The sequence below is a fragment of the Electrophorus electricus genome, chromosome 1 (genome assembly GCF_041902795.1).
Source record: "Electrophorus electricus isolate QZ-2024a chromosome 1, ASM4190279v1, whole genome shotgun sequence".
Lineage (NCBI taxonomy): Eukaryota > Metazoa > Chordata > Actinopteri > Gymnotiformes > Gymnotidae > Electrophorus > Electrophorus electricus.
In genome coordinates, this window is record NC_137497.1 from 43,727,811 (window position 1) to 43,750,002 (window position 22,192).

At 40.7% G+C, this 22,192-nt stretch overlaps 4 protein-coding genes across 4 annotated transcripts in view; all 4 read right to left on the reverse strand.

Annotated features, from left to right (window-relative positions):
- pkd1l1 (polycystin 1 like 1, transient receptor potential channel interacting) overlaps nucleotides 1-4,926 on the reverse strand; it is a 27,705-nt gene extending 22,779 nt beyond the window's left edge. The window contains 2 exon segments of the mRNA XM_081722679.1: nucleotides 3,066-3,204; nucleotides 4,921-4,926. Coding sequence (XP_081578805.1) covers nucleotides 3,066-3,204; nucleotides 4,921-4,926 — 145 coding nt within the window.
- On the reverse strand, nucleotides 4,408-7,111 carry spag6 (sperm associated antigen 6). Its single transcript, XM_027028518.3, has 4 exons — nucleotides 7,071-7,111; nucleotides 5,870-6,036; nucleotides 4,836-5,212; nucleotides 4,408-4,704 (listed from the first exon to the last, which is right to left on the reverse strand). The coding sequence occupies exons 2-3, from the start codon at nucleotides 6,029-6,031 to the stop codon at nucleotides 4,976-4,978; spliced, it is 399 nt and encodes a 132-aa protein (XP_026884319.2). The 5' UTR covers nucleotides 6,032-6,036; nucleotides 7,071-7,111; the 3' UTR covers nucleotides 4,408-4,704; nucleotides 4,836-4,975.
- A 3,153-nt stretch (nucleotides 7,112-10,264) lies between these two features.
- On the reverse strand, nucleotides 10,265-16,890 carry bmi1a (BMI1 proto-oncogene, polycomb ring fingera). The gene is made up of 10 exons (XM_027028512.3): nucleotides 16,554-16,890; nucleotides 13,698-13,829; nucleotides 13,506-13,602; nucleotides 13,158-13,213; nucleotides 12,879-12,929; nucleotides 12,574-12,679; nucleotides 12,416-12,461; nucleotides 11,912-12,010; nucleotides 11,665-11,745; nucleotides 10,265-11,453 (listed from the first exon to the last, which is right to left on the reverse strand). Exons 2-10 carry the CDS (start codon nucleotides 13,813-13,815, stop codon nucleotides 11,133-11,135), a joined length of 975 nt encoding a protein of 324 aa, XP_026884313.3. The 5' UTR covers nucleotides 13,816-13,829; nucleotides 16,554-16,890; the 3' UTR covers nucleotides 10,265-11,132.
- Nucleotides 16,891-17,665: 775 nt separating this feature from the next.
- commd3 (COMM domain containing 3) lies at nucleotides 17,666-21,057 on the reverse strand. Its single transcript, XM_027028513.3, has 8 exons — nucleotides 20,876-21,057; nucleotides 20,222-20,333; nucleotides 20,061-20,124; nucleotides 19,942-19,976; nucleotides 19,752-19,812; nucleotides 19,617-19,673; nucleotides 19,465-19,527; nucleotides 17,666-17,873 (listed from the first exon to the last, which is right to left on the reverse strand). Exons 1-8 carry the CDS (start codon nucleotides 21,009-21,011, stop codon nucleotides 17,814-17,816), a joined length of 588 nt encoding a protein of 195 aa, XP_026884314.2. The 5' UTR covers nucleotides 21,012-21,057; the 3' UTR covers nucleotides 17,666-17,813.
- Nucleotides 21,058-22,192: the final 1,135 nt, after the last annotated feature.

Sequence of the window (22,192 nt, forward strand, 5' to 3'; positions counted from 1 at the left end):
GCTCTCTTCATTCTGAGTGCGTTTAAGTAATAGGTAATAGAGCATTATGCAGAGTCAGAGATTCACACATAACACCAGCATCATATCCATTTACATTTACATTTATGGTATTTATCAGACGCTCTTATCCAGAGCGACTTACAAAAGTGCTTTATCATTTCCTCATAGAATATATCCTAGTACAGTACAGTAGGTTAGAGTCCAATATACCAATGAACTAAAATACAGGGATCACTGTTGATACCTAGAAGTACAAAATACATATAAGCTCTATAGCAGACAATGTTAAGTGCAATAAACAAGTACTAGAGTTTGTTAGACAACATTAGTGTAATAAACAAACCCCTACAATAAGTATTAATTTAGTCAGTCGATATGGGAGTAGGGTCAGTGGTCATTTAAATATCTAGCGCGTGTGCGCGAGGTGTGTGATGAAGATCAGCGCATGTGCGCGAGGTGTGTGATGAAGACCACGCCAGCTGCACTTGTTTATAGATTATAGACTGTGTCTTTTGTCTGTTCGCATTAGCTACACACACACTGTGTTTTATTAAAAAGACACAGGGTACGGCTTATTTATTTATTTATTTATAGTGCCATAACCTTGTTTGTAAAATGTGTCTGAGCTTGCTTCAATGGTTTATGCCGGGGAAAACTGCAAACCGCTTAAAACAAAAATGTATATCTAGTTGAAACAACTGGGCTAAGGACATTTTAAAAATGACCCGAATACAATTTCTTCAGTGACAAAATAATTTGCATCATTTAATCGTATATATGTTGTAATACACAAATAAACAAACAAAGCAAACAAAAAAAAATAGATTAAACAGGTGACAATACAACAGCGACGGACACTAGAATTCGACTTGTCTCTGCAGTCTATAATTGTGAACGCAACTTTAGACATGATGTATCCCAGACGCGGTCTCCTTAGAAAGGGGATACAGTTTCCACATTAATTATTATCCACATAAATGAATAACTTATTTCTCTCTGTAACCTCGGGGGGGGGGGGGGGGGGGGGTTCGCCAAACTGATTTTTATGCACATAACGATCATTAAGCGCACGCTCGTGAAGCACATTTATTAAGTACATTTTAAATCATTTAACAATGGTCATAGCCATTATAGTTCCTGAACTGAGTGTTGACACGATAAATTATTTGCTTTTTTATTTTGTGTGTGTGTGTGTGTGTGTGTGTGTGTGTGTGTGTGTGTGTGTGTGTGTGTGTGTGTGTGTGTGTGTGTGTGTGTGTGTCGGGCTCCCGATGCCTCTCCAGATATGCTTGTACTTTCCCCTCTGGTCATGTCTACAAAAATGGCCTTACAAACAGAAAACGGAAGCCAACCAGACAGCTAATGCACCACACGTTTTTACTAAAAAAATATCACTTAAGAAAACCTCTAATTACCGATTACGGTCAGAAAGATGTAGGCTACGGTAAGTGGATTAATAATCTATTAATAGTTATTGTATCGTATACACTTTTATTGTCGGTGTCTTAAGCAAGGGGGTCGCTTGAGTAAAAGCAATAGAGATAGAAAAATGAAAATGAAGCATTTCATCGAAAATGTAACCGCGAATTCGGAGTAATAAACCAAGGGGCTGCCCATATGCTGCACATCTGTTCAATAAATTGTTAATTGAATCACAAATGCAACAGCAGGGGGCGATAAAGAGAATAACGTGTGACCAAATTGTGCTCAGTCAGCAAAGTGTTGGTTTACGGATACAATCCGGTTCTAATCCTGGTTTTAGTGACGAGTTCTTTTTTTTTTTTGTACAGTAAACCGGAAAGAAAGCATAGAATTTGATATAAAACCTGGCTACTGTATGGGGAAACTATAAATCTTATCATTTTAACCAAACATATTAGCCAGACTAATGGAAGGGGAATATAAAAAGATATATTAGTCATAATTTATGATTCTATCACAAGTACATACATAATCTCAGTCGGGTACAGGGGTATAACTGAAGAATGTTAGTATATAAATATAAGAACATGTTAAATTACGTCGGATGCAATGTCTATGTGCTGCCCTATCTCAAGTTGTCGAAACTAGATACATACTTTCCAATAAGGAAGTTTACAAAAAGAGAGAATGTAGCTCACACACTACCAAAAGGTCAGGAAAATCCAATAGAGGTTTTGATCAGTTTTATTCCATTAGCATGATCTGATGTCAGCCATCAGATATGATGTTTTAGCATATAAAAGATGAATATAAGATGGTTCCCTGTGAGCACTGTTTCACTGGTGGACATCAGACCATACTAATGGATTAAAATTGATCAGAACCTCTGTTGGATTCTCCTGACCTTTTGGTAGTGTGTGGGCAACATTGTTTATTTTTGAGGACATTCTTTTATTTGCTTCACACACCTACAGGAAATGTTTTTCAGTTTGTTTTCTTGGATTGAGCACAACTACACACCTTTTTCTTGCAGGGGTGCGTACACATGGCTATAGCATTTATTATAGGAATATTAATCAGGAAAAAAGTGAGTTTGTAACACTTGAATCCCAAAGATGTCTCAACAAACAGAACACTTTCACTACCATGAAGAATCTTCAGGGCCAGAAAACAGAAGCGAAGACAAGGGACCAACTAGCTGGGCTTTCTGACACTAGGCAAAGTGTATGCATTCTACAGAGTGGTACCTTTTAGTAGACTTACCATTGTTTCAGAAACAGTTACAGGCTGCCTTTTAGTAGCTCATACATGCTTAGAGGTGTGCCACCACATTCACCTACTTTCACAAACTGGGCCTGTTTAGCCTCTGCTCCACCAGAATAAATCCAGCTGTGGCTCCCTCTAGAGGAAAGGAGAGTCGGCCAATAGAGTGAATGGGAAATGCTTCAGTGTTGGCGCATGCCAACCAGTTACGACAAGATGTAATAACAAAATGAACAATCTCCCATTTAGAACTGATGACATGTAAAATAATGCTGGACAAAAAAAAACTGCAAGTGAAGATCTTACATCATCTTATACTTTGCGTTTTATTAAAATGTGAAATGTAATCTACAGTTCTACTGTAAGAACTTGTACCATACCTCCGACACAATAAGTACTGTGATGAACTGAGAGTGCAGCCACATAGCTCAGCCATATAATCACAGGCTGAAGAATGTTCTCTCCAGAGTCCCTGAGGTAGTCAATCACAGCTGCTACACCCCCAACATTCACCACCATCTGGGACAATGAAAGAGGAAACACAGAGGAGATACTATGCAGCTTGAAGTGATTTGGTAGGTATGTTACATTTGGAAGGTATGTTTCATTGGGTAGGTATGTTACATTTGGGAGGTATGTTATGTTTTGTTTGGTAGGTATGTTATGTGTGGCAGGTACTGCAGATGTATATTTTGTCATTTCCTGAATCAGAGTGATTGTGTTCCTCCTCAAATACTTTTTTCAGTCAGACAGGAAAGTGGAAAAACTCTCAACGTCCACCGAAAGGTTTTTGTTGTTGTTGCTGCTTGTTTAAGTCCAAATCAAGATATAAGCACAGCATATTCCCTCATAGACATTATCACACAGACAGAAATCCAGACGCATATCCAGAAGAACTGGAAATTTGGAAGAGATCAAGAAGATTATGAGATTTAGAGCAAAAGCAAATGAAATGAGAGCGGGGATCACGGGGCCATGTTGCTGAAAGACGAGCTCCAACAATTCAAACCGCCAAACGTTTGTGCTGGTATTTCTGATATTTTATCTAAACATCTCAGCAACTGTGAATTGGCCTGATTTAACAGACATGTTCATAATTGCAAACATCTGGTTACCCAAGGTGACACAAGGTGACAAATTTTATGAGCAACTAATTCAGCAATTTTAACAGGAAATGGGTAATTTGCTTTCCAACTGGTGTGGATTTTTGTAGGAATGTGCACTACTAAACATATGCTGAGTGATGGGTGAAGCAAGCTACCATTAATTTATACGTAATACAATTTATATATATTATATAGAGTTTGTTCAAAATGCTTTAAAAAAAATAGTTTTTTTTAGCTGATGCTTTTATCCAAAGTGACTTACAATTATGACTGAACACAACTCAAGCAATTTAAGGTTAATGGTCTTGCTCAAGGCCCCAACAGTGGCAACTTGGTGGTGGGGCTTGAACTGGCAACCTTCCAATTGCTAATTGAGTACCTTAATCACTGAGCCACATAATCATATAATACCCATATATGATGAATAAAGTTGTAAAGCAATTATGAAAAGTCTTATATGAGTGTGCCGTTTACAAGTGTCTCTCTCCTGTTTGCTATATTGTAAACCTTGGTGACTTGAGCAATATGATAAAGTAAACCTTTCGAGATGTACCCACAACTGACTGAACAACTGAACAGAAAACACAACCCAACAGGTTTGTAATATATGCTTGTTTATAAACATTGAACAATTTACAATTGATTATTCATTCAGTGTTCAAACTGAATCTTGTGTCTACAGATTATGACATCAGTGTTTCTCTAATTTTCATTAAGGCAACGAGGTTAGGATTATCTTTAATCAAGGTTCTGGTCCTGCTGAAGTGTTTGCTAATGATTTTGCGATCTGTGAGCATCACTAAAAGCAAAGGCAGTGCTTCACATTACAGAAACATCCAGCTGCAGCCATACTGTTCAAGCAGAGGATCTCCTCCATTATCCATGACCAATCATCCATGACCAGCCAGTTCAACTGGAAAAAAAAGCCCACACTGACAGTCACTTACTGGAAACGAATGAACTGCGGCAATCACTGAAATTTTTTGTAAAAATCAGGCATTAGCTGCATTCAGGAGAGACAAAAACTACCTGAAACAAACTTACGGCCGTTATGGCGGTGCACCCACGGTGTTGACTTACGGCCTTTATGGAGGAGCGCCCATGGTGTTGACCCACGGTGTTGACTTACGGGCATTACGGCAATGCGCCCACGATGTTGACTTACGGGAGTTAGGGCAGAGCGCCTATGGTGTTGACTTATGGGCGTTACGGCAGAGCGCCCACGGTGTTGACTTATGGGCGTTATGGCGGGCGATGTAGCCCAGTGCCCAAGCTGCAGCCTCCTTTACTCCAGGATCGAACTCCTCCAGGGAGACGACAAGGGCGTCTAGAGCACCACAGTCCACCACAGCTTGGGCCAGCTCTGGAGAGTGCTTAGCAACTGCCCAGAGGACAAACGCTGCTGCCTTCTTATAGAAGCGCTGCAGAAGATAATGTAAAGGTGGATTTAAAAATGAATGCAAGAGCAATCGCATTCTTGTATACAATAAACATTTATATCCTTCAAAACCTAGAAAATAAATGTACAACCTCATGTGCAAAAAGTGTATGTGTGACAAAGTCACTTCAGCACAGATTGAATGCCAATCATGGGAAAGTGCTCACTTCATTCTGAGAGGGCCTCTCTAAGACATGAATGCTTTGCAAGGGCAAAAAGCACCAAAGCTCGATTGTCTACAGCAAGCGTTGTTCTGTTCAGGACAGGATACTCAGAACAAGTACAATTAAGATGTCTGAGTCTGATTAAGATTAACTGATTTGTTCTTTATGCCTTTTTATTTTCTCTGTTTCCTGATTCATGATTGTCACACAAAGAAAATTAAGCCATAAAGATAAAGGGCAATAAAATGTTTATTAAGCTGATCCTACATACACACACACACACACACACACACACACACACACACACACACACACACACACACACACACACACACACACACACACACAAAAAGAAAACAAAAACAGGACATCTGGGTTCTGGTCACCTATGTGGTCATAGACTGCCAAAACATTTCAGTATGAAGACTAAGCATCAGTCAGGTTGTTGAAGTAAAATCTGTGAGGTTCAGTCTTACATACTGCTTAGCCAGAGAATAGACGAACTGTGGGAGAATGTCTCCATTCACCACTGCCTCCGCCAGTTCATCGTTATAGTTGGCAAGCCTGCTGAGAGCCAGAGCCGCCGTCGGCTGGATAGTTGGGACCACATCCAACAGAAGAGGCCTCAGAAGGGACATTACACCTAAGCCGGAGAGGCAGAGCATGTTTGCGTTAAGGGAGGAAACAGGAACAGGAAACACTTGAAAGCACAGAACCATAAGGATTAGCCTATCCTGTTTCAGAGTTCACTGTCACAGTATGAAAGCAAAAAGATGTGGCATGACTTTTGAAATAATAAATGAACTTCTCAACCAATGACCAGCATCACTACTTTCATAATGATGTTCTTTCACAACTTGCTTTGTCTGAAGGTGGGAAATCGACAAGCAATAAGGCATTTACTGAAAAGGGCTTTTGGTTTTTGGATAATCATGAAAACCTACAGAGGAATGAGAAGGTAATAGGAGAGAGGGTTATGAATAAGAGAAGCTATGGTAAAACATCTACACACAAAATTACTTGTATTGTACCTACAACATTTATAACAAGTTAAAATTACAATAGAGTAAAGTACAATAGAATAAAATATCTCCATAAGCTCTACAGAGGGATTAAAGGATTCTGATGCTATTATTATGCATTTAACATACCTGTGATGAAAAATATTAGTTATATTCATGCATAACTATGCTAATGTGTAATGTACTATTCTATGTCAAACAGCTTGAAGTCAGAGTTGCAAGATATCTAAATGTTTTGGATGTTCAAAAGCTGGCTTTGGTCATGGAAGACTGGACAGATAAAGGCTAGCAAAGAACTCAGCAAAAATAAATAATGAAAAATCTCTGGATCTCTGGAGGAAAGCCAGCAACTAAATTTGGAGGAACAAAAAACAAACAAACAAAAAACAACAACAATAACAACAACAACAACAACAACAACAAATAGAAAAACGGAGATGGGAAAAGAATAGAAAAACACTGGCAACTGATAAACAATACGATTTTAAGTAGTTAATTAAGATCTTCATTTATTTCCAATAATTTCATAATTGATCAGGGGCCCAATTCTGTTCTATTCCACATTTTTAATTTGCAATATAATTAGCAATAAAACGCATTTGAATATAAAGGAGTTCACGTTTAAAGGGGAATAGCTGAGTGAGAGTTCCCTCACTTTGCAAACCCTGGCGAAAAGGAAAGGAACAAATGTTTGAGTCCTCTCTTCAGCTGGGCTCTGAAGTGTTTCCCGGGTTGCACGGTTGTCCCGGTAACAAACCGGAAGTAATAGGCGCCGCTGCACATTCCTTTTTGCGGTATCGTTGTAGGTGTGAAAGTGCTATCCAGCTTTTCTAAAGTCGTCTGTTGGGCAGACAGGACATGCAATAAGTCTGCTGCGTATGAAAGCCAACAGCTGCTCCCTTCGCACGCCAGGCAGGCTGCAGCCTGGGCACAGTGTAGAAGGCACATGTGCAAAACATGAGCGACTCTGGCGGATTTTCCTATGAAGATATTTTATAGCTCCTGTTAATATGGTTTTATAGCTAGGACTACTGGTAACGGTTTTTTCCTGCCCGTCTTTTAACACGAAGTCTCTTAAATTCACATGTTTTCCCCGAGAGAACTGTGTCTTAGTCAGGTAGAAGCCAGACAGCTTTCTCACAAACCAGGTAACATTAAAGCATTCGTCTGGTTAATGTCATCGTATGTAATAAAATAAAGATAGAAACGGACTTGCTTAAGGTTAGGACGCCAGAACACCAAAGTCTAGCCCCGCTTCTGGAGTTGCCGGACTCCCCACCAAATTCAGGAAAAAAAAAAACAACAACTCAGTTTGTAATGCATAAAAAGAAAAGAAAAGAAAGAAGAGATGACTAGAGTCTCACTTGACCTATAGGTTCTTTTATTTTGTTCGATTTGCTTTTACTTTTATTTTTAAATATCCTTATGTAGGAAAAAGTATCCTTATGTGCCGTTCTGCTGAATTACAAGGACACTTGTTGGGAATTATTCAGGACACTAACATTTGGCTCCTAGCAGTGAAAGCGCAATGCAGCGCGCAACTTATTTGTCTCCCTTTATCTGATGTCACACTTTTCCTGAACTGTCCATATAGGTTAGGCAGACTAAAGTAGACCAACATCTAAAATGCTCTACTTAGCCTTTAATTTCTAGGTCCCTATCACACCACATGCTTTGTAATTAGAGGTTTGTAAATGTTAATAAATTCTGTGATAGACATAAAAACGCAGGCAGTTTGCAAAGCATTGCAAGAAGTGTACGCTAAAATAGATAGGCTATCATGTTGAATGCAAACATAAGCATTCCTTGTGTGTGTGTGTGTGTGTGTGTGTGTGAGAGAGAGAGAGAGAGAGAGAGAGAGAGAGAGAGAGAGAGAGAGAGAATCATCTTATCCGAAGAGAAGCAGGAATCTACTATGTAGTGGGTTTGTACGATAAATTATTTTATATAAGTATTAATATAGCCTAATACAAATATTAATTTTAATTCGAACTGTCACATTTAACATTCATTTCAACAATGAGATAACGATACAATTTTACACTTTATTCTTTAGCAGACCGCCGTTGTGTTTGTATTGTATTTATCAACGCGAATCTTTGTTTAAAGGTTATTGTACTGTCAAGGTTACTTTCTTTCAATAGTTCCTTTCTTTTAAAGTTCTCGTTCGAAACGTCTGCGGTGACGTTGCTAATTTATTAGTTACGCCTAATTTTGCATGGCCTACTTTCAGATGTCAGTAGCACTATCGGCTCATTTATGGGCAGTTTCCTGACAAACGTTATTCCTAATCTCACTCGTGCAAAGGTGTTCAATGTCCACATACATAAAATTCATACATAAAGTCCAATTTGATTAAATGCCAAATGCAAAATAAACTCTAAACGATCGCGGTCCAGTCACACTGACAGTTATATCCACCCTCTCAGTCTGACCATGATGCGTTCAGAACTAAAGTTAGACATAACAGGAGACTGTCTAGTTTTAGTCAGAAGACCGTAGGAGACGCTGTCTTAAAAACAGGCTTTTGGTTTGTTTAATGAAAACAGGCCTTTTGTTTTGATGAAGTTTCCACAAATGACGGCCTTAGCTAGCCAATTTATTTTGAGGTGTCAAATTCTACACACCCAACACATTTCATAAATATGTGTTTTATGTTGTTACACATGACACCTCAGTGAATAATCCATCCAGGACTTCACACTGTACCGTGCGATCTGTGGCACGGCCTTTTTGAACTCGGGCTACAATTACCCAGACTTGAAGCGCACGAGGTCTTACTGACTGCACACGGGTTCCACTGCGGCCTCGCGCATAGAACAAGCTATAGAAGCATACGTCATCGCCTAGCATATCCGCGAGCGCACATATTTTTCCGCGGCAGCTCGGGGTGACATTTGACGCAGAAAATGCAAATTGGTTTAAGATGTCTGGGAAAAGCTTGCCTTGTGCTTTATACTGAAAGAGCTCATCAGGCCGGCCATTTGTTCTGAAAAGCCTGGCATATTTTAAGATCAAGATTAAATGCAATTAGTTAACCTATCCTTAAATTAATCTGCTTGTCCGTCTTTTTAAATATTATTGCAAAATTATTGTTATTTTTGTTATTATTATTTCTTTCCAACGATGTAGGAATATCAGGAGCTAACAAATGGGAAGTGAACGTTCCATCCCATGTCCATCTCAGAGAATATAAGCAATTTCCATTTTTACAAATATTTTTAAAAATTGATTTAACCGCGAAGTTTTGGACAAATACCCGCGTGCTACTCCCATCTTCTTTACTCTCATACGCAGGTGGCGCAGTAATCTATAGCTGCCTATGATCATACGTCGGATAGGGAAACACCGGATATTTTTTAAGCGTCACGTTTGACTGTTTGTTTGGGGTTTTTTGTACTTTAAGACTTTGTTACGAATTAGGACGACCTGCGACATTAGCTAAAGTCGACAGCCGGATATGTGAAACGCAGGTGAGTTGACAAGTTCAGACAGAAGTATGGCAGCTGTGCCTCGTGCACACCAGGAACCGAAGAAAGGACATCACCGGGAATTTACAGACGTATCTTATTTGTTACGGAGTTAAAGAGACAACAAACCACTGGGGAAATACAGCCGGTCGCTGCTCTTAGTGTGGCGCGTGGATGCACGTGCACAATCTTCCAACAGTAAATGACATCCACTTCCTCCAGATGGCTAAATCATGGCAGATTTTGTAGGACGGCATAATTACATATTTTTAATACTTACAATTTACTATTTTAACATAGATTAGGTTAACGACACCGCAGGGAAAAAATATGCACATTTTCTTCTAGAGGAGGCAAAGAAAAAAAAGGACAAACTTAGTGAAAGTGTAAAATGTTTATTTTGATGATTTATACTGTGCAACAGTCACAATACAATAGTTATTCATACAGTCGACCAATAAGACAAATGAACACTTGAGTATTCAAAATTGTCTTTGAGCGAGAACGGGTGAATCTGGTAGACTGCTGCCTACAGCGCACGTGCATGACTATATACATGGGCCTAGACCGTGGCCTCGCGGCATGCGTTGTTTAACTCCCGCCTGTGAACGGGGTTCGTTAAGGAGAAAGTCCAACGGAGCAAAGCGAAATCACAACTGAGGTTTAGAATTTTCCAGAACTTCGTTTAAAAATTAAACACGCCGACTACAGCTTGACATTAACTTTTCACCCTAAATTTCTCTAAATACATACAGGCCTTTACCATTCTTTAAAATGAACTAAATATATATCTTCTTTGATATACTGTGAATACCAGCTGAATACATCAGGAATGTTTAGTGGGCCTACTTGCCCAAGAAAGGCGAACTAATGTTTTTAGCATGCTTTTAAGATCACGCTTCAAATACAAGCAACACATCTGGATTGCTTTGGAAAATGAAGACCAAAAGTAAAAATACATACAAAAAAAAAGAACTAATTCGGTCAATTATTTAACTGCGAAAATGCGAAGTCTTCTGGATGTGCTGCAAACACCATAACTATCAGTTCTAAACTGCTGCGCTCCGTTGCGGCCAAAGTTAGGCTATCGTTCCCAAATGTACTCCAGCAATCAGATGAAATGTGCCACTTCCACTATGTTAAAGTTACATGTGTAATATAATAAAGACGAAAAAAGGCGACAGTGACACGACGTTGGCATGGAGATAGCTGGATAATCTGGCGTTGGCTTAGGCAATTTATTACAATCACCCCGATGAAGTGGAGGATCCGTTCAGTGACGTTTTTCGCACTTTGTTGCCGAAGGTGAACTGTCGACTGGGACTTCCCATCGAAGAGCCGTTGATGGGATTAGGAATATGGGGGAAAGTGGAATGCGAAGGCTGGACTGGTGTGCACGGACTCGGCAGCGGTGAGGAGGTGGACGGTGCGCCAGCAGGACTGTTGGTTTTGTCGCTTGCGGAGTCGCTTTCCGAGCGGTTGGCGCTGTTCAGGCCATCCTGTGGGTTAGTAATCTTCATCTTTTTGCAGTTCGGCCGCACCCGATACTTCAAGGGCAACGGACCATTCTATGAAACATAAAGCAGTTTTAGCAATAATTATCTGAAGCACAGTCACCTGTTATGGAGAGACTACAGATCATAATCATGTCTTTGTTTTTCAGTACAGAAATTATTATACTTTATCCTGCCACCATACAAGCATGTGCACACACACACACACACACACACACACACACACACAGAATTTTAATGACTACACTCAGTTAGGGTTTCTTACCCGTCTCCATGTGTAAATGTAAGCAATGTCCATTAACGTGTAATAATCCTTCAGGGGTTCATCTTCGTACATAACTTCAATCTTTGGAAAGAATTAAAATGTCAAATCATGTTTTCATAAACAAAAAGATGAAGTTCAACAGGCAACAAACTTTGCTCTTAAGAAAATTATATTCCGTAAAATCCCAAACTGCCCCCCAGATGAAATAAATGTTGGGAGTGTTGGGGAAACGTCTGTAGTCACTTACCTGGAAAGTACAGGGTATGTCCATTTTACTTCTCAGAAACTTCCTCAAATGCATCACAGTCATAGCAGCAGGACACTGCAAGTACCTTTTATTATTTACCTTGAAAAAAAACCGCAAGAACCCTTAAAATATGCATAAAGTAGCTCCACTCACAGCTTCCGAACTGTTTCCAGAAGCATCACTGTCCGTGACGCCCCATTACTCTGGAAACCTTACTATACTGTTTTTACTACCTTTATATCTAAAAACAAAAATCAGACAGACAAACAATCAAAAAAAGACTATATTGTTCATTTGGGGAAAATTACGTAAATTAGTGGGAATGAGAGCATTTGGCTTCTCAACTGTAACAGATGGAGATCTCGTAGGGCCAACATGCTGTTAGAATAATACCAAATGATCCTTCGTTTCAAACCAGCCCCCAGTTTACAGCGTAAACCCTGAAACCTGCCCTTCTGTCTGCCGATGAAAGCAAATTCTTTAGCCATCAGAACGTTCCTTTACCTCATCTGTACTCTGCTTCTCTTCTGCACTGCCTTGCTGTTGGGCCCTAAAAAATATCAGAAGGTAAATGGTTTTTTTTGTAAACTACAGGCATGCACTTACAAAAACATCTAGGTGCACAATGTTCAATTTAAATTATTCCATTTGAAAATGTTTACTTGGGGTCAAAGAATTCGATTGAGAGACTAATAATCTCATCATCTGTGATGATCCTTTTCTCTTCATCTGCTACTTCCCCACGATCTTCGTTGGAACCATTGGCCGCTGAAAAAAAAGAAGAAAAAAAAACATTTTAATTAAACGAATGACCAAGAAAAGAAAAACCTACTGGTCAAAAATACGTGTGACCATGCTCACATACACACAAGCACAAAAGCACACATTACCCAGACTGTAGTCAGGCAGTCATCAGTTATATCAACCACTGAATAAAGGGTTTATTTTTGAGATACAGCAGGTTTACCATCTATTGATGGATGTTCAGCGTAGAAATCTCTCCTTCGCTTCATTTCATCTATAAGGAAAAACGGTGCATTAACACTATTAGCCAGGACAACCTGTAAATCAACATTAGACATTTTACAACCTTACGGACCCCACACTACAGATCCCTGGAATGCTCTCTGTCATGCAAGGAAACCCAACATCACACACTCCACTATTCCATTTTTTGTGCTGCTTGTGTCGTGCCTTAGGCCCGTTTGTGTCACGCATCCCTGCCCTCGTGTTTAACAGAACTTACTTTTGAACAGACCTGGAACCAGTTTGTACACAATGTCCTGTAGAGTTTTGTCAGACCTACAGCGGTGAAAGGCAAGATCTTAGAACATCCATGTATTCACAACAGCAACTGAAAGGACTTCACTGACAAATGTGCTGAAATTATAATGAGTCCCTCTCAAATTAAAATTAAGTTTGCTACAAGATGTTACAAACATTTCAGAATAATACAGAGGAATCACCCTTTCGTGATTTTTATAGTGAGGCAATATAAAGCATTATGCATGGAGAAGGTGAGTAATAGGGTTGTTGTTAATGCATTACTGATGTATATGAAATGAATGTAAGGGACGGTGGGCGAAAAGGTTACCTAATATTGAGAAGAGGCTTTGTTTTGTGGACCTGGACATCACATATAGGGCAATATTTACTGGTCTCCAGGTAGCGGACAATACACATTTTACAAACTAATAAACAAAGAAAATATTCAATATTAGATAATAAGTAGGACATTACTGGATAAGACAAATGATCCGAGATAAGTAACTGAGTCAGTACTTACAAGAATGCAAGCATTCTATGATTGTGGTGGCATCAATGAAATATCCGCCACATAAGACGCACATCAAATGCGGATTTAGCTCCGTGATCTTGATTCTTGTTGTACGATGCATCGTCATGGGAGATTAAGGCCCTGAAGTGAAAGGAATACACCGTAACCATCGCGTGCCGGCTCCCAGGAATGCCAAGTTACGTCCAACAACAACAACAAAATATTCCAAGGAGGCTCCAGGATATAATAGACCACTGGGATGTGTATCAAGTGGGAAGGTGATTAATGATCTCGCTTTCTGTCAAACATCGCCACAACGGAATTTGCCAGGCAACTCGCGAGACGATTCACCGCTGCTGGGAAGCGTCCGGAGGGAATTTGCAGGAGTGCAGCCGCTTGCTCTGTACCCAAACCGCGTTACACTAATGGACACGGCGGCACTGCAGTGCACTGAACAATACGACAGCCCAGCAGCAGAAACCTCCTTGAGTTGAATTCGTATTTAATCGACTGACGCATGCGACGGTTACTGTTTCTATAGCAACTTCGGTCCCTTCCACGTGGCAACAAATTAAGCACTCAGCGCAATGTCGCCCGACGCAACTTTTGAGCTAAATATGCTTTGGCTACTGTAATTTAAAAAAAAAAAAAAAAAAAAAAAAAAAAAAAAAAAAAACACACTCACGGACCTCATCTCTCCTGCGATGCCACTTCAATAAAAATCTACACATCAATGAAACTAAACGCGCATTGACAGAAGCACGAGGACATTGCCCCAAGGCGGCACGGGCATCGCTCCAGGCGCCTAGAGCACAGTTCATGGCCATTACCGCCCCCCTTCTTTAATAAAATAAAGAAGGTAAAATAAGACAAACTTGTTCAGCACAGATTTAAAGGGCACCGCGCTAGGAAACAGGCGCAAATATGAGCGACCACCGACAGAGCCCAAAGGCTTATGCTGGCGCGAGCGTTTAAAAAAATGCCTTATCCTACCGTTCCTCACACCCTCGAGACGTCAGTCCCTACTGGACTATCTACATCACACTGAGCCCAAATACGCAACTTCATGCAATTTGCGCAAGCTACACAGACTTAATATACAGAAACGACTGGAGGTCAAATAAGAAATACGGAGAGTATCGTGGTTGTCTTCGACAAACCCTGGGACATTAAATTCAGATTAGACTACTACGGTTATGGCCCAAGATACTAACAAAAAAGATTTTTCAACAATGCAAAATGAGGCCAAATTATCCTACTCTGCTGACTTTTAAAGAATGTAGAAATACAGCTGAATATGGACAATGAACAGTCACACATCGTCTCCAAAGAGACCACCAGTTATCACAGCTGGTCTTTAACCTTTCAGTGGGTTTCGGCAGACGTATTCACTGGCCCATCTATCAGTTGCAAACCAGCGCAGAAAGGCAAACCCCAGAAGTAACCAGCCGACAAGACTGCAGCACGTTTAGTTAAAGTCCATTACAGGCAATAAGCCTGCCGAGTACCGACGAACAGACAGATGAATACCTGAGACAGCCGAACTCAACAATTAACAAAAAAAGTGGTAGCTATTATCAATTTACCTGTGCTATTGTAAAAAAAACAACAACAACAAAAAACAAAAAAAAAAACGATAACAGCACCGTGCACTGACAAACAATATTAGTTATCTAGAAAACAACGGTCAGCAGACTCCGCGCATAATGTATATAAACGACAGGAGAGCAGGGCGAAACCAGCGCATTAGTTTCTCATGTTAAATCGGCGTGTCAGGTGGGTATGATACCAACCCTTGCAGACAGACAGGCTAGGCCTAACTTCTTCATAATCCTTTAGCACAAATAGCACGTGTGTGACTATTTTTTTTAACAGGTGTCCCAAGCATCGAGAGGAAATAATAAGTTGTGTGTATCCTAGTCCAGACAGCTTTAAAATAACAAGACAGGAAGACGGACGCGAATCGCCTGCATTACACAATATTCAGCGTGACTTGTTTACAGTTGTGTGGACGAAGATTCCCTACACTTAAGTGCTGATAAAGGAAAACCCCAAAAAAGAGGGAGTAGAGTAAACATACTGCCATCCGTCTCATACAAAATAAGAGAACACGACCAAAAGGTACCGAAAAAACCCTACGTGAGAAATGATCATTTCTGAAGAATAAGTAGGCACGTCCACTCCGCTTACCGGCGATCTAAGAATAAATAAACAACTCGTACACAGATATTTTAAATTGTAACCTTATAATTTTACGTGCCTTTATTAAATACATTTCTTACTTTAATCAGAGAACGGCTTTCACTTACGACAAGCTTTGGTGACCCACCGAAAGCTGTCCAACTCTTCTCCGACAATTAGTCATCCTCATGAATTTAAGTTGAAAATACTTAGAAATAGGGCAATTTCTGCACCACATTTATTTCGGCCACTTCTCCACACATTAGGGGTTTCATATCTATAAAACTGTAGAATTACACCACGATACAATAAGAGGAAAACGCTTTTGATCACTGGCTCTTGTAAACATTTGACCCGACACGCTTGCGATTTTAAGCGGCTCGGGTTCATTAATAAACTTAACCACTGACTGCAGCCAGCAGGACAAAGCAAACACAGAAATCTAACAAGTCACACATCCGTTAACACGGTGTGAACTAATAAGGCGAGCAGCATAAAACCTCCAGAGAGGAAAAACTAAAAACCTGAAACACTGGACGGAGCGACAGAGTGCTCGAGCCTGTCACCTCCCGCACCAACCGAGACGCGGATCCAGTTTAAGCGGACAAAAAACAACAACGATGCATGCAAAGCACTCGGTCTGAAATTGCACGTTGGTAAGAAACGACATCGACGGACACACACCTGGCGGTGCAGACGCGAGTCCTCGGGCGTGAAGGAGTTTGGACAATGAAAGTTAGAAGTCGATCAGCACGAACTGAGCGCGAGCCAAGCGGCCATCTTGAAGCGAGCTGCAGACGCTGTCAGTTGCACTAAGAGCACGGCAACGCCAGCGCGCGGAAGGAAAAAAAAAAAAAAAAAAAACGCTCCACCGCGAAGATTCGCAGTCACTTGTGTTCACGCCACTCGCTGTTAAAATGCGCCGCGAAAATGCCGGGTTTCCCCTCGGTTAGATCCCGCTATCGCCTCTTCGGAAAAGCGCTGCGCTGAAAGCTCAGTGGAAACTGACACCGTCCCCAAAATGGCTTGTAGTTCGACCGCCCCGCGCGTCACGTGGCACCGCTCCTTAAGGGCGGCCCGGGAATATGTGTCGGTGTACTCGCGCCGGCTTCGCTACTGACGAGTAAACCGAGAATTGTGAGAACAGCGCGACGCGGTCCTGAGTGTCGTTCCGGTTGATTTTATTTCATCATTATTTCTATTTAAAATGTGGAATTGGCATCACTGGTCAAAGCATCGCCAACTTCGCACCTCCATAAGGCATAATTGCACGTCACGGTCACAGTGCAAAGCCTGTGCATCAGATGAAAGCATGTAGATTGGCCTACAGTACATGCCACGAGAAGCAATCTGTTACCCGGCCAGTCATGCCTTTGTATTGATAAAGGCAATGGTCAGCTGGAAAAGGACGCGGTGGGACAGACCGATGCAGAAAGCCAACCTCTCGAACTTAACAGCAGTAGCGCTGTTCTTTCGACATGCTTTCATCTGTTGGCCAATGCCGAATAAAGGGGTTCCAATAGAGATCATTATTTATTGATTTTCGTCTTCTTTTGGCTCCAATGAGCACGCCGTCTTTTTGTTCGTGAGCTACCCTACTGGTGCATAAACTGTTTTGATTGAAAGGTCCAGTTGGACCTATTGTACAAACAACTTTAACTGGGCCCGTAATGTAGTGTAATGGGCCTGTTATACTTTAAAAACGACTGCCTTGCAAGGAGGCACAAACGAATTAACTATATGAATTGCTAATAACAGGCAGGACAAAACTCAAAACCGTTTCCCACTTCACAAGAGACGTTTGTATCATATTTTATTTAATACATTTTTTAAAATGAAATTACAAACACGAAAATGGCACAAAAGCAGCAAAACACGTCATGTCGTCTCCGATGGGAACTGGCTGAAGAAGGATCTGATCACGGAAAACGGACGTGCGCGCGGCTAAAGTTGGGAGGCGCGCTCCATAGTTTTACCTGCGTCCTTGAGTTTTGCCACCAGATCCTAAACAGGGTTTAAATAACGTTTGTTAATTCTCGCAGGTGAAATATCACAGCAATGTTTTTTCACAGCAAAAGCAAAGACAAACGTAATTTGAGATGCGCAGTCCTCCCTCGACTGAGACAAGCTACAAACACTCCATACGTGGCCTTGCTGGAAACATTGTCCAAGAGTAAACTCTTTCATTTCAGTATTTTCTCCCAACTAACCTACGTTCTGCTTTCTAATGTCTTTTTATCCTCCAAAAAAGTAAGCTACAACTCAACAGACCTGATATGCAAGTTGATGGACAATAAGTCTACATGCACTTACCAAATTTAAATCAGACAGGCATGATGCGCCTTTTTTGCTTAAAATTACAAAGACTCTGTAGTACCGTTCCAAGGAACCCCATTCAAACAGCCAAAACGTCTCCATAAGTCAAATATTGGAAGCAGGAGCCTCAGCTCCCTCAAAGCAAAGTTGCTGATAATAGTTAATACCCATTCGGTTAATTGGAGTATTGCCCGATTATCTAAAACCGATTCAGAAATCACTGCGCAACGACCCCCCGCCCCTCCGATATTTAAAAAAAAAACAACTGCACTGGCTATATATATTTATTATTTATTTTTATCTACGTACAAAACTAAATAAAAACCACCATGAACTGGAACCTTACCTGTATTATCACGGAAGCTTACACTGGCCTATCAAGTTACATTTATTCAACAGTATGATTATGAAGAGGATCCCTCCAGCTCCGAGACAACGCAGAATGTCGCTGAAATTTAGCTGTTAAATATATTTGGTGCACTCGTGTACAAAGGTCAGTGAAATCCAATTCTGACAATGCAATCTGCAAAATTAAGTGCAAATGAACTCTCAACTGTCTTGCAAAGTGAGAATATAAAGTAGTACCCCATTCTGGCAACTTCTGAGCTCGGATGTTCCTGTCACTTCGTAGCAACTATTATATGAGATTCAATTTGTATATTTTAGCGTGATATATGGTTATATACTACGTAATGTTCATACAACGTATGTGACTCGATTATTAATGGGGCGATTAATTATCGTGTGTACAGAAATAAAAACCTAACATATATAAAGACAAGCAGCAGACATTTCATAAACCGCACGATTTTTCTCCTCCACACGCATACATCAGGTCAGGTTTCACAGATGTCAGAGGTCAACAACGTCGTAACGTCAACTAGCACTTTTCGACGTTTTATTCATCTCAAGCCAATGCTAGCAAAAATATTTAGTGCGTATGACAGTAGTTTGCTTCCACATTCCTTTTTGACTACCGCTGGATTTCACATTTTTGTATAACACATCGTTTTAATTCAAACATCTCTTGGGACGTTTCGCAGACATGTCATACCATTTCTTCATCCGAGATGTCAAAATTGAAAATGATTAACCTGTAGGACACAAACTCAGGCTTGCATCCTGCTACAGGGGTTTCTCGACACGGTCACCGAGTCTCCCCTGCAAATCTAGATCACATCTCCCTGGACGCAGGCCTACGAAGCTACCCTATATGGAACAGTCAATGAAGATTTTTATTAAATCAACAGAATGTATATGATCTTAGCATTTCAAATACCTGAAGTTGCTCCAATGTGCAACTAAAGTTTACTTCTGAAGACGTTGCTCCGTTCTCCCCATTCTGTAAAATGACGGTTTTTAGTCAATGCAATGCACTCAACAGGTTAAAAACCCCGACGAACTGCTGAATAAACTGTTGTAGACCCATACCTGAGTGCTGAAAGAAATCAGATAGGACGGCTGATTGACCTTATGCACGTGGCCATTCTAACAAAATAAAGAGAAGCGGTTTAGAAACGTATTGGTCATCTCACACCTCTATATTTAGCCAACAACGCGGGCCACCTTTATACAATAGTCCAGACGCCACGACGCATCGGTTACATGAGGAGGACATCCGTCGATGCTAGAAAAGCCGATCAAAACGTAACACGTTACGGGTGGTAAACGGAGTAGCGTACGTTCCACACACACAGCCCGAGATCCAAAGTCAGCTCAATGGAAAACTAAATAGGTTAATAAGTTTATTACTCACCTAGACAACAGATTCTCCAGACTTGTTTTGTTTTTCTAAGGAAAAAACAAAATTAATTGTAAGTCTATTAGAAACAACACCTTTACATATCAAGCGTCACTTTCAGTAAGATACATAACCTGGTATGCTGTATAAAAAGCGTCCGATCTTTCAGTGTCAAATTTGACCTCTTCAAGGCACGAGCTGCAAGGACACACTTTTTTTTAAATCTCAGAAGCACGTTGTCAAATTACGACACACTGCAGAAATAGCAGTAGACATTTTATAAAATAGAATTTACCTAATAGTTGACTTGTCTGCATTTTGCTTCACTGCTTCTAAAATAAACGTTGTTGCTGCGACGTGACAGTGTTTCAGAAGAGCTTGATCAATGATCTTCAGATCTGGGTGATCTGCGACGAGCCGAAATAAAATACACTGCAATCATTTTTAACACGTACGCCCATATCTGTCTCTGTCCACACACACACACACACACACCCCTCATGTAAGAGATGAAAGAGATTTAGCATAAGGTTATACACTGGTTCTTTGTGAAACACCTCATAACACACCATTAGCTCCACAATACGTAGCTAACTGGTTACCCGGCATCTAATATATCCAGGTTCACTGCAAGCATTAAATGCATTCTTAGGTAGTCATTATTACTCATCATGTTGCCAACATACTATGAACAGGCTACAGCACATGCTAATGCACTAGCCTAGCCCAAAACATCCATCTTAGTCGATCACTGAGCTGTGTGAGGAGGTTCGCACTGCACACATCACATGGAGACGTTGCATGCCGATTAATCGACAGTTTAAGCATTGCATTTCTGCTAGTAAAGCCAGGCGCTGCAGGGGCTGACACTTCAAGCTGCTCGTCTTCCTTCACGTCTGGAACTAGGCCGGAAGTTCCCGAGCGCGAGGGATCGACACAGCCATCTTACCGAACACGCCGTCGGCTCGCGAAGACAGCAGACTGCGGAAGGCCACTTCGATTAACGCCGTGAAGTGGTGCAGGCCGAGATAAGCGGGGTCGGCCAAGGTTTGGAGCCCCTTTGCCACCGAATCCGACAACTCCATTTTGTGCAGCGAAGCTAAGCTTTGGTCACGTGATTGAGTCAGCTGACCCGAGGCAGGCACCCGCGTGATCCGGCGCGAGGGCGTTTGATGAACGAAATCAAGCCACGCGACAGACCTCAGATCCGATGAAGTACACCTGCGGCAGCGCTTTATAAAACATTTAACACCTCCACCATAGTCTGCACTCGATGTTATAAAATTAGAGGTATTTGCAGAGCCAGTGTTGCACGTGTTTTGATGCATTGTGTAAAGTTTATGCTTCAGTTAATTTTACTTCTATATTGTTTGAATCCAGCCACGCGCATACCCTTGTCGCGTGTAGCGCTGCATTTTTGGTGATGCACCTATGGTGACCGTCGTTTTGGGCACGAAGGATTTTCTGACTGAACAGCGTAGAACAACACATCAGCATTAAGGATGAGCTGCTTCGAGACTAAACAATATAATTGAAACCGGTCGGGTATTTCCAGTTCTGATAACCTGAGTCTGGTTATCCAGGTCTACAATAGCCTATATTATATAGAATTATTTATTTTGTGAGGAATGAGTGTGAAAATGTAGCTGTATATCTAATATATACTCATTTAAAAAGCCATGAATGCTACTATTTAAAATACATTGTATCAGACTGGACTAATCTGTTCAGAGTTTGAGGTGCTAACATCTTTTATGTATCAAACTTAAATTTTATATTTTTTCTTCAAGGTACATGAAGAGAGATCACAAGAAAAAGCAAATACAGAAACCCTCTTAAGTGACCTCTTCCCTGACGTTTAGGCTACACGGTGTGTTCGCTGATTAGATTGTAATCCTTAGCGATTCTCTAATGAAATACATTATCTCGACGCTTGCATCGTTTGTGCACGTTTGCATGTTTCCAGAACCTTTGACTCCCAAAGCTAGTTGGGAATTCTTAAGTCATTGCGAAGAAAAGTCTGTGGTTCGTTTTGTTAACTGATATCCGAAAAATATATAGATGTGCAAAAAGGTAATCCGGCTATGGACACCGTCCTTCTTGATTGTGGATAACGCATAGGTTATAATTATGTATCATTAAACAGGTTTTTATACTGATATGTTTTGCTTCTTTATTAGTTTGATATTCATTGACTTCAGAGGAATGAGACAAATATGTAAAACAGAAACAAATACTCAAATGAACCGTATGTCCACAGGCAAAT